General features: G+C 52.5%; 1 protein-coding gene across 1 annotated transcript; it reads left to right on the top strand.

Annotated features, from left to right (window-relative positions):
- Positions 1 to 5,975: 5,975 nt before the first annotated feature.
- Positions 5,976 to 6,695, top strand: V8C40DRAFT_233246 (uncharacterized protein). The gene is made up of 2 exons (XM_083213318.1): positions 5,976 to 6,059; positions 6,188 to 6,695. Exons 1-2 carry the CDS (start codon positions 6,003 to 6,005, stop codon positions 6,452 to 6,454), a joined length of 324 nt encoding a protein of 107 aa, XP_083077996.1. The 5' UTR covers positions 5,976 to 6,002; the 3' UTR covers positions 6,455 to 6,695.
- Positions 6,696 to 12,182: the final 5,487 nt, after the last annotated feature.

The raw sequence follows: 12,182 nt of genomic DNA on the forward strand, positions 1-12,182 counted from the left end.
GGTGTTGCTGGGGCCCAATGCTAGAGGCGTAGAAGAGTGAATTGAGTCTGTGTTGCTGCTAGTCATGTTCAAGTTGTATGTAAGTGAAGAGCAGGCTCATTGCAGAGGCAAGCCTCGAGGTTTCAGTAGGCGGATTGACCCTTATAAGTCTCGAGCTGTATGCATATTGTAGTATCAAATCTGGGGTGAACGGGATGCGGGGGGCGCGAGTGGTCGAACTACTAATAGTCGATCCGCAGGGGCTGCGGATGGCCGTGGAGCTGGTCCCCAGGCAGGCTTGCCAGGGGTTCAAGGAGGGAGTATGGGAAATGTACAAGTGAAGTTGTAGCTCGAGGGCAACGGTGTAGGCGAATTGGCGTCCTACACGCACAGGTCCCGCGTTTGGAGTTGCTGCAGACGCTCGTTCGGTGGGCCTTCAAGGGTGGCTTGATCGCTCAAAATCGCTGCTAGGGAATGATGATCAGAGACCCGGTCGAGAAATGCCAGGCCGCGACAGGTGGTGAGGTGGCAGAAGCGTAGCCGTATGCAGGTGGCTCCTTTAGGGTATATGGCCCCAAACCAAATGTCTTGGAGACGCTGCACGAAGGACGGGCTCAGCGCGCGAAGCTGCGAGGCAACTGTATGATGCGACACAGCCTGCCGGTTCTTGAGGGGGGCAAGTCGGCTATTCTTGCTGGATGTAGGCCGAAAAGTGGGCGACGCTCGATGACGATTGTTGCTTGAGTATTGGTGAGGAGGTCGTTGGAGTAATGCAGAGCAGAGCCGCCGACAGGTAGCGAGAACGAGGATGAGGACGAGAACGAGTTAAATAGGAAGCGAGCTCTGGAGTGACAAGCTGCGAAAAAAAAAAAGGCCTGTTTGTAACAGAGCCGCAAAGAGGCAGATCGAGGACCGGATGTAACACTCGGTGGCAAAGGCGTCTTGGGGTTTCGTACGATGTCCGGGTGAATGATGACCCAATCGAGAGACGTAACGATGGGTTTGTCTGTACACAATGGCTTGAAGAGGAGAGTTCAAGTAGAACGCTTGTAATATCTGGTCGCAAGACGGAGAAGTGTCGAGTATGGAGGTTGAACACAGGAAGTGGAAGCGGCTTGAGTAAAAAATGCTGCTGGACTGTGACTCTTGGTGGGGGTGTACGAGTAGCTTTGGCAGTACCTTAGTATAGAAGCCTGTGAGGGCGTGGCTCGCCGGGGGGAGTGTGCATTACTGCTGCTGGGAGCTAGCTAGCACGGTTTTTTTTTCTAGTCTCTCTTTTTTTTTTCTTTGACTTTCTTTCCTTACCCCCTCCCCCCTTAGGCGCTGCTGGGTACCTCTGCTAACACCATCAGAAGGTCGGGAAATTTGCAGCAGTACAAGCTCTAATTTTCGAAGCCGCGGCGGCATGGCCCTTGGCTGCTTGTGCCAACCAAGCATCAGTGCTTGAGACAGGAGAGACAAGGATTGCAGTGACGGCGCAGTCAATCCGATGCCAAAGTCCGTCTATCACGTCAAGTAAAGACGTCAGAGGGTCAAAGTGAGGCGGCAATGACCCTTGCAATGCAATTTCCAGTGCTGAAGCCAGTGGGAGCTCGCCCTTTGACCATTAGATGTGACCATCTCACTTGTCCATGCGAGTTGTACTTGTATACTCGTATGAGCCAAAGACCCCCAAGGGGGCCAAAATATGTATACCTAGGTAGTCTACTAAAAACCGACGGGATACAAAGTCTTGGTATGCCACAGACCAATGGATCGACCTGGAAAATATGAAAGTTTGCACAGGGAGAGCCAAGAGTTTGTTTGAAGCGAGCTGCTTGAGGTAGTATCACGAATCGAAAGGCCGGAGGGAAAGATGGGGAAGACGGGAAGAGACAAACCAGAATACAAGAGAACAAAAAAAACATAATAAAGAAAATTGGAAAAATAAAATAATAATAATAATAATAAAACAGCCATCCATCTGTTATTATGCCTTTCTTGTATCTAGCTCTCCAAAGGGGCGTCGCTTTAACAGAACTACTGTCCGGCAAGCAAGGGGGAGGCGAAAAGATACAAGTCTGCTCTGTTTCTGCCAAGAGATTAGGCGTAGCATGTCCAGGGCCAGCCAGTTATGACGCGGATGTGTCGGGGGAGGGGTGCCTGTAGAGGCGAGGCCCGCGACATACGAGCCCAGAGGTAGCAGAGGTACCTCCTCCAGCACAAGTACCTCAAGTACCAGCGGTCTCTGGGTACCTCGCCATGTGTCCAGCCCTTCTGGCCGTCAATTTCTCAATTGCGGAATTGTGGTCAACTTTTTTTTCTTACCCACCCCGCGCTTTGGCATGGGGGTTTATGCACTAAGCTTAGCAGCACCTCGAGCAGCATCGCATCCCTCTAGAGACATTGGTAACTCCGTAGGCTCGCAGCTTTTACAGCGCTGCTCTATTCCCGCCGTTACTAATCATGTTTGAGCCTGTGCTGGAATTTTCCGTACATGGCAAAGGGGGATAAAAAAAGAAAAACAGGGCAGCGCATTATCAAATCAAAACGCAGCTGCTCCTTGTGGCAGAACCTGCCGGGATGCCGGTGGCGATAGGCGGCCAATGTGTTGTAATAAGAAACCATCTAGAATAAGCCCGGACTCAGAGTTGGGCACTCAGGCATACAACATCCATGGGAATTGGAGAAATCCGCATCTCTCCTGATCATCATGCCGTTGCCAAAAAGTACCGTACTTTGTCGGTGGCATTCACTCTCGATGACGATCGCCGGCTGTTAGTCGGATCCCTAATAATGGATGGCCTTGGGCGAACGAATCACATACTGCACTTGTTCCAGCAAATTCTGGAGTGAGTACATGAAGACGTCAGATGCACAGCGGCCAGGCGACTCATGTAGCCTGCTAGTGTGCTGTTACACGTATCATTGCGTGCGCTATCTAGTCTATGTCTATCAAGTGAGAGAATGCATCGACATTTTCGTCTGTCTATCCTAGTTTCACCTCGACGCAGTGTGCTCGCAGGTGAGGCATGTCAGCCAAATGAGCTAGTCTCTCAACTACGAATGTACCTAGCTTAGGCTTGTTCAACCCTATTAGACGGCGTCCGTGCAACATGTCAACTCTTGAGCCTCTAACTCGTCACATCCACTTGGACTCGGACCCCAAATTTGTTCCTCATGATGGTGATCCTCGGCTGTGCTTCAACAAAACTTCATCGCCGTGATGCTTCATTGGCCCAATGCTGCTCTTTTGCCGGCGCAGCTGATCACTGTTTCGTGCTGCCACGTCAGGACAACCAGCAATGGCCGGAAGACGGAGGTGTTGGGTTTAAGACGCCCCCGAGCCGGTCAAGCTGCGCTGCACACCGGATCACGAACTGAGACCACGGACGCTCATTATTTCACCATCCATGGTCTGTATCCGTTGCTCGAGACACAAAAAAATTTCAAGCTCAGGCTCCAGGACGGCTGCGATGTCGGGCATTTCCGGGGGGCCTTGCTCTATCGGCTTCGCGAAGCTTGGGCTTGTGCTACGTGGAGGAACAAACCAAACCAAACGGCTGTGATTTTAAGGTGCTGATCCCTCTCATTGCGTAGTGATCACGTTGCGCACGTTAGGGCGAATGATAACGGCGCAACAGTCTCTTCCCCCTTCCACTGTCTTTCCGTAAGCGCCATTGTGTTCCTTACCCCCCGTGAAGATGAAACGACAACAGTCGGCCAACGAGACAGCAGAGATCGGCGAGATGAGCACCTTAGCCCTTGAGGCTTTTGCTGTTGGCCTGCGGGAACCCTTCTGCACGAAGCCCACGAGGACCGTTTCGGGGAAAATGTGAGAAAAGGAAGAGAAAATTAGAGCGGCAGAGGAGGGGCATGAGTTCGTTCTGATGTTGCAGCTACGACCGTTAGGGCCTTGGTGCAACGAGTAGTGCCAGTCTGAGGTTGCGGATACGAAGCAGCTGGGCTAGGCACCGTAATCCAAACACCACGACGCGGCAAGTCCTCTGCTGCTTTGGGCAAATGGCAGAGGCCAACAGGACAGGGCCGGACGACTCCATTCTGTTTGATCAAGTGATACTGGGCAGGCTTCAACTGCCAAGACCGTTCTATGAGCCGAAAGGCCGCCTGGGCTTCCCCGCCATCCCAAGCCCTAGCCCCGAACGGAACGCTTCATCAGCATCTCGGCCAGTCGGAGATGCCATGCTGGCAGATGGGCCTCCGCAAGTACGGTCGAATATTATGTGCGTGATGCATTTGCCTCGACGTCGTACTGGAGTCGTTGGGCTAGCTGCGTGTCTAGTGCGAGCCGTGTAGCGAACCCCGTCGCTCAACAAGTGGATGATGATTATCTTTGGGCTACGGTGCTCGATAACCTCTGTCTCACCTTGTTGGCTACCCAATACCACCTACCTTTACTTTACCTTACCTTACCCTTCCACGACTCTGGTGTCTGCCTCTGACATTGACACTGACATCGATATGCCGTTACACAAAGCCACGCTGCAGATGAGATTCGCCCGCACGTCCCGTCGACGCTAGCAGGTAAGGTAAGGTACTTGTCTGTATGCGCAGTAGCAGACGCCCAAGCAAGGCTTCGTATTTGAGCATCAATGTATGTACGGAGCAACAAGCGGCACGCCTTTCTGACGGGGCAGCCCAGCCGCTGACTCTGGCCGGCGGCGGCTTGACGGGTAAATTGGCATCGCGAGAGAATCCCACGAAACACGCGGCCTCCTCCTCGCCGTCTTGTACGATACATGATACATGATGCAGTACATGATACATGAAATAGCGCCAGCTGAGCTGTATCCCTCACCTACCTGCAGAAGGACGAGGCTTGGAGGCATGGATCAGTGGCCACAGGCACTCTTCCGGGAACGCATGCAGCTGAGATGTGAATCGGGCGCACCCAAGTAGCATCATCGTATTGGTACAAGTGCAGGAGGCAAGATACTTCCCATGTTGGCATATCGACTAAGGGACGGCATGAGGCGCAAGTACGAGTATGCATACGTACGACCTGCATTGGCATTCGGTGCTAGTGTAAGGGTAATTGCACAGGCATCGGATGCCAAATAGGAAGTTGTGCTTTAATTCTTCGACACACGCATGCTTCGGTGACTGACATTGGATCATGAGCGCAGCCTTGGTTACACGATGAGCTGTGCGGTGCCGGTCCCGGAGGTGGTTTCAAAGTGTCTTACTGTCTGCCTTCTCGCACGGGAGGTAAGGCGTCAACTTACGGGAGACGATGAGATCATCGTTTGCTTATTTTTTCTTTTCTTTCACATTTTTATCTTTTCAATTTAAACCCACAGGGCAAGGAAGAAAAAAAAAAATTGCAAAGAGGAGTCCAACCCTCGCTCAGTCTCCGGCGGTCTGGTTGGGGGTGTCGTTAAATAGTCCCGCATGGCAAGATTTAAGGTAGGATAGGCGGGTGCTACCTTCTGAGAGCTCCCGTCAAGAGCTCTCTTATCCCCTCGGTCGGGTACCTGTACAACCACACCCATATCGTTTGACGCATGCGGTGCAAGTACGGTACGTACTGTACTGTACTCTCGTATCGCATGCCTTATTCCGTAACATTTGAACGGAAACCATAAACAAAATGGCGTCACTCTCTCCATCAAATGCTCTTTCCTCGTCCCCGCCAGTACATGTACAGGTCCGTAGGCGCTGCATTGGCAGGTTGCCAGGTACGTGGCCGGTACAAACGAAGCGCTGCACTGCCTGGCCGCACGACTCCAAACGGACCAGACGAGAAGCAGCCGTACCCAAGTTCACTCACCTCTTTGCACCCATGGCCTGTCTCTGCAGCCTTGTGAAAGGCCATGATGCTCATTTATCGCCCAGACGTAGCAATCCTGCAGAGACGTTGGCGAATCGCATCCATGCTGCTGAGCGGTCAAGAGCGTCACCTGAGCCGTCCAGATAGGCTTGTGGTTGACCATGCCAGCCGCAATCAGCAACGGCCGGCTCGCTCACTGAGTCACCGAAAAAAATTCAACGGGGGACGGAATACGGTTCTATTTGCGGAAGCCATGCCTAGGTACAGTAGTGCTGCTACTAGGCCATTCATTACGTTGGCATTGGTTCTTGTTGAAAAGGGAACACGGAAGAAAAAAAAACTTCTTTCCCCCATTGGATGGTTTTCCCCTGCAAGACTGCAGCGACTAATTCAAACAACGACCAAGTATCCAGAAGGTACCACTGCTCTGCACGACAGATCAGATACAGGCAAAGTACCGGCCAACCGGGGGGCTCACTTGCCCTGCCCTTCTTGCCAAACAGCCGCTTAGACCATGACCTGCCTTTTCTCTCCTACAACAGGCAAGCATCGTGGGATTTGTCGCAGCGCTTCGGGCGGACGAGGCCTCAGACACCCATGCACGCCCAACTGCGGGGTCTGGCGTCTATCCTCATAAGAGTCATCGAGGCAAGACAATCACCTTTAATTTCACCGACTTTTAGACACCGGCACATCGCGTCATGAGGCCATGATGATCGGGGTCTGGGTTCTGGGTTCACCAGCTTGGCGGCGCGACAGGACAGAGTGCCCGGTCGGACGAGACACAAACTTCCGAAAGTCACGTAATTCGCCATCCAGACAGCGCCTATCAGATGCGGTGAACGGCGAGCCCACGTTTTCCCTTTGAGATGCCCAGGTTGCCAGGTCTGGGCTGCACAGCGGAATAGCCAATCAGTGATATCGCCAGCCCCAGAGACAAGGCGTCTAAAGGGCACAGGACACAAAAGGCACAACCCGACTAGCTGGGCCATGGGCTGCCGCCTCTAGGGTTCTGTTTCATGCTGCAATCCGGAGGCAGCATGACGTCTCCAACCCTGAATCTGCCCAATCGGCTGCTAATGCGCAGCCTTTACTAGCCCAACTGGGGATCTGCTTGAGTTGGAGACGACTGTCACGCCGAAACAGATGGAGCAGTGCTCCAGGGCCTGTTCTCGAATCATTCTTCGCCTCAGGCGCTGTAAGGGAATGTTTTCTCCTGCCCCTGGACTGCCGAGCCGTTATTGCTGCTACATGCCATCACTTGAAGCAGCTCATCGGGTACTGATGCCTTCGACAACGGCCCAGGGGAAGTATTCCGGGATCACCAAGTTGACCTCTCTGGCAATGCTATTGGTGCTTAGGCATGAACTGTGACGTAAAGTGACTGGCACCACCGTCTTCGGGTCCGGAACCCACGAGTCACCCAGCACATACTTGTATCGTATTGGTACAATTTGCGCGGGAGAGAATGCTCTATGGTATGGCAAACGCTCAATCTTACCCGCCGCTAGCAATACTTTTCTGGCATCCTCTCTTCAAGTTTTCTCTTGTCAGGCTCCAATGGAATATTCTGGTTAAAGCTCCTCTTGTTCCCGGAACCTAGTTTGCCGTGTGATCCTTAGTGCATATGAGCCCGTCAGACCTTGGCGGCCATATAAACAGCCATTTGGAGAAATCCAACCCCCCCTGGTCTTCGATATTGTTAATCACAACTACCAAAAGCCAAAATTTTCAAACGCAAATTGAAAGAGAGGGGAAAAGGTCTTCCGCTCGGTAGAGGTGGACGAGGTGGGCAATCCAACGAAAAAGGCTAGAGTTCAAGGGGGCTAACTACTCGCATCTCCAACTTTTGATCAAGGGATGCCATGCATGCAGCCAAACAGGGCAGAAAGGCACGCTTCGCATGTTAATGCCAAAACAATTTCATCACCACATTCATGTTCACTGTCTACTGTCACTCTTTTGTTTTTCCCCTCGTGCGCACGGCCGACATTTCCGGAGTTCCTCTACTGGCCCCTCTTATTCCCTTCCTGCCGCCCTCCTTTTGCCGTCTTGGCCCTCGAGCTGATCGTATTGGCACGAAGTGCCTAGCGGTTTAAGTTCAAAAAGCAGCTGCCAAGAGGTTGCAACGAGAACGACAGCAAATCAACATGTACTCTCAGCTTTGACTTGGCTCGGCTGCATCGGATATATCTCAATTGAGTCTAGATCAGCAGGGTCTAGGAGCCAGAGAAGCAAGGGAGTGAGCTCCTCTCAGTCTTGACTTGCACAAATTGGTCGCTCTTGTTGGCTACATACGAGGACACAAGCAATCAATTTTTGAGACTGCTGGAATAATCTCAACGTCTCGTGGTTCTCAGGACGAAGATTTTACTCAACACATTCCCTATTCCATGACAGGGTTGAAAGACTCAGCTGGTATTATGCAAGCAGAACTGGTCTTTCCACCCTCAACTCAAGCTGCACAAACACGCACACACACACAAACATCTATATACATGAGAGACAAGGGAGAAGAAAGCATACAAAACAGCACCAAGTGAAGGACACTTTTCCGAGAATACCAATCGAATCATGCTATAAGGGTGTGACATCCATAAGACCACCCTAGTCAGCGTGGATAAATCGCACAAGTAATGCTTCTGGTGCCATCAGTCGCTCCATCAAGAAACGCGAACTCCTTCCACGAACCTCTTGATTTCCAACACAGTTGGCTTGTCGATAGCTGAGGCAAAAGATCCATGGATTCAGCCTCACGTTAGCAACATCAAACTGCCTAGCGGCATAATCCCATCCCCTGCCACGTCTGATGCAGAGCATCCTCACCGTTGCAACACACCTCCTGCATTATACACTGAATCCTACCCGCCTTCAAAATGCACAAGCCTGCATGCCACCAAACCTGGGCTTCAATTAAATGCTAAATCATGCATCTCCATCCCCGGCGACATACGGTGCAATGAGCGAAGACCGAAGCTCCGCCTGAAGGCCTGTCATTTCCCATGCATTTCAAGCTCTGTGCATATACGGGACGATGACCAGTCGAGCTGTTGTTTGCGCAAAGGGGCCAGCTGGGCGGGAGTAGGGAGTAACTACGCATTGCTACCAATACCATCATTGTCTGAGAGAGAGAATCGATTGAGCTACAACTCGGGCCACTACCCCTTGCCCACCACACATCACCTGTACGTGGTCTATAAGAATGTTTCTGGTGGCCAAGCAGTCACCTTGGACGTCATCGAGCTAGCATACACGGGGCTGCAGGATTGCATGTCCGCTCAAGCAATGGCGTTTACCAGTCGCGATCAATATATGCTGAGTAATGGTAACGGGTCGGCTTGCGGTCCCTGACGTGACGGGATGGATGCTGCGTGAGCTGGTGCAGCGATGCGGTTGGGTCGCTTAGTCCTCAACAAAGAAGCCTCATCCATTTGGGCGGGATTGATGCGGGGGAGGCTTGAGTCTTGTCCTTGCCGAGGACAATCACCCGCGTCGGATCGTCTTCAATCATACCTTATCTGCCGATAAGAGCTGGTGTTTGTGTTGCTACAACCCTGGCCTGCTTGCAAGGATCATTACGCGATTCGAGAGCGTGGAGTTGCCGTTGCTGGCGGCACTCGCGGGAACGAAGTGGTGTGGGTTCATGTAGGTCTCATGTCCTCAGGAGACTGCTGTCGTGGCTCACTCTCGGTGGCCTTGCTCTACCGATTGTCGTTGCTACGGGGGTTTTCGGGAACCGACTCGGCCTCAATTGCACCCATCGGTACAGTTGCCCAGCAGAGAGTATGATCCGCGATGTTACGGCAGGCGTCTGTTCGTCCGGTCTGGGAGTTCAGCTTGATCAACGGACTCAAAGCACCACCACTCGTTATGGGCCACTTGGCCCAAGGGTGTGTTGTAGTGCGTGTACCAGTGCGTGGGCATTCGTATATTTGTTCAACGACCAGGGTCTTGCGACCACCACCGACGACCATCTGTCACAATGCGTGTTGGAAGGCAACTTGCATTTACGCAGGTGTGCTTTCTGTTTATTTGAGTAGTACTTGTTACACCAAGTAATATATTGTCAAGTTTTGGCGCGATGTTGCCTGCGCCGGCCTAGCAGAAAGCCGGTCACGAGTCTCGTCTTGCAGATGGAAATAATGCATTAGGCTCAAGACTAGTTGTGCTTCCCTTGCAGCATCATGCACCCATCGACCAACTCTTGCAGAAGAGCTGCAAAAGCCGTCAAAAAAGGGAAATTGGAGGTCTCTCCAGTTGCTCTTCTCACGATTATACACAATTCTTCTGGTGACCCGGCCACAGTTATGTCAATCCGTATAAGGCTGCCTCAGAGGAAATTCTACTTGTCGCAGCAACTAATATCTACAATTCTGCAAATCAATCAAAAGAAAAGAAAAACGAAAACAAAAATGAAAAGAAGAAAAGAACGCAGTCACACTCAAAGCAACTGGAAGGGACTTGTCAATCGGCCCCTATTATTGCTTATGCAGATCTGAAAGGACGTATGTATAGGCTCTCGGGCTCTTATCCGTTGGCGTTTCGTACCCCATCCTCCGCCCCATCATTGCAGGTCGACTATCGTTTTGGCAAGGGGTGTCCCATGGCCTTTCCGCTACCTTTATGGCCTCTCTTTGCGCAGGCATGCCGCAGAAATGGCGACTATTGGGTGCAAATTGAGAAAGATAAGGCAACCACGAGCACAACCACGTCGGGGTTGGAGCAGAGCATGGTGATACAACAGCTGGGCACGAGTTTGCTCTGTCTTGTGGGCAGAGCGCGCGCTACGGACAGGGGATCCGGGACTCATGGAAAGGCCGTCTTGTTTCCAGTTGCATCGCCAGTAACAGAAGTTCCGTCAGGTCGGGTTCCCAGGTAGTTGGTACAGCAAACTTACAATCTGCCAACCAAACTCCCATTTTCCCGACGAATACACGGGACGAGTCATGCCGAGTACAGCCGGCAGAGGGTGGGATGCAGCAGTCTACCAATTCTACCAGCTCTAGCAATCATCAAGTACCTACCTTGGGCATATACTTGCGCCTTTGTACATACCAACGCGGATGCAAAATAAAGAAGGCATCGCTGGGTCGGTTTGCCAAGGGGTGTGTGGTGTGTGAATTATGATGGTGCGAGCCATAATGAGAGCATAGTGACGCCTCTGATGTCGGGCAACATAGGGATTTATCGACCAGCTTGGCTGATATGCAGGGAATATGCTGCTGAATGACGAATTGGCTGTGCTAAGGACGCACGAACGGCTGCCACGACAGCACCCGAGGAATCAAATCTTAGTACGGGGTGTTCATGAATGTACTGTGGGGGACACGCACTTCTATCAGGTCAAAGTCAGTTGATGAAGGTGAACCCCTCTGAATCCTACTGCTTGCATTTGGAGGCCGAGTCTGGTCCCCCGTCTGGTTGGCAGGACATTTTTGTCTTGTTGGTCTTCTCCACACACGGCCAGCATTAGGAGGAGCATCATGCAGCCCAGCCATGCATGGGCTCGCACGCACACCACACAATCTCCGCACGCCACTGCCGCTTCGTGTCACCATTGCAGCCAGTCACGGCCATCCACTCCGCTCGGCGAGAGCCCTGGAGTGGGAGGGGAGACCACGGATTGCCTCTTCCCTTCTCCTCTCCGGGCTCTACTGGCGATCAAAGCAGGCCGCGGGGAAGTAGGGGGACAGCGGCAAGAAGGTGGCTGATGGAGGGTATCCCGGCCAGCTGGAGACTGGTTTCTAGAATTTTTCTCTTTTGCAATTGGCAGCTGGGGTGGGTGGGCTACCCGAGTTGCGCCTTGGCTAATGCCTTGCCTCTTCCCATCAGTCGCCATGACATCTCCATTTCCATCTACTATTATGCTGCACGCAGCCAAGCACTAGAGAGGAACGGTTTGGAGGATGCGCTACCCGTCCCCATGTGGTCTTGGGTGCCTGGCAAAGAGGATCCTCGTTCTCCGGTAGGGCATGGCATGGGCGATGGGAATGAGGCATGTGTATGACCAGATGCGTAAGGCCTTGCGCACTGAGCTATTTTTTCCCTTTGGGCAGGCCGAGGGGATGAATGTGACGATGCTATTTTGGCTCCATTTTTTGCTTCTACCAGCATCTGGGAAGCTCAGGAGTGCGCGCCATTGCTTAGCAGCACCACCACGGCCGCGACCATCACGATCCTGGCGCCCTAACCGCGTTTCCGGGGCGCTGCATCTCGATCTTCTGACCAGATAATATGCAGTGAGAATAAGCAGGTGAGCGCACCAAGAACCTCTGGGTTTGGCTCGTCTGCTGCCTCTCATCCTCCTGTTTGTCCGGCTGCCGGATGTGGCAACCTGTTGGCAGGCAGCGTTTTGCCGTTGCAGGGCTGAGGGTGGTTTAACCTGCTTTCAGCTCAAAGCATGCACCAACGGCGCTTGGTATTTCCCCCCGTC

Source organism: Trichoderma camerunense (genome assembly GCF_050948025.1).
Source record: "Trichoderma camerunense strain CBS 138272 chromosome Unknown V8C40scaffold_2, whole genome shotgun sequence".
Classification (NCBI taxonomy): Eukaryota; Fungi; Ascomycota; class Sordariomycetes; order Hypocreales; family Hypocreaceae; genus Trichoderma; species Trichoderma camerunense.

What these genes read in the sequence shown, in the direction of transcription:
- V8C40DRAFT_233246 (XM_083213318.1), top strand. Translation starts at nt 6,003, where the DNA reads ATGCCTAGGTACAGTAGTGCTGCTACTAGGCCATTCATTACGTTGGCA. An exon ending in TTACGTTGGCATTGGTTCTT is followed by an intron (nt 6,060 to 6,187) that starts GTTGAAAAGGGA and finishes TCTGCACGACAG; the next exon opens with ATCAGATACAGGCAAAGTAC.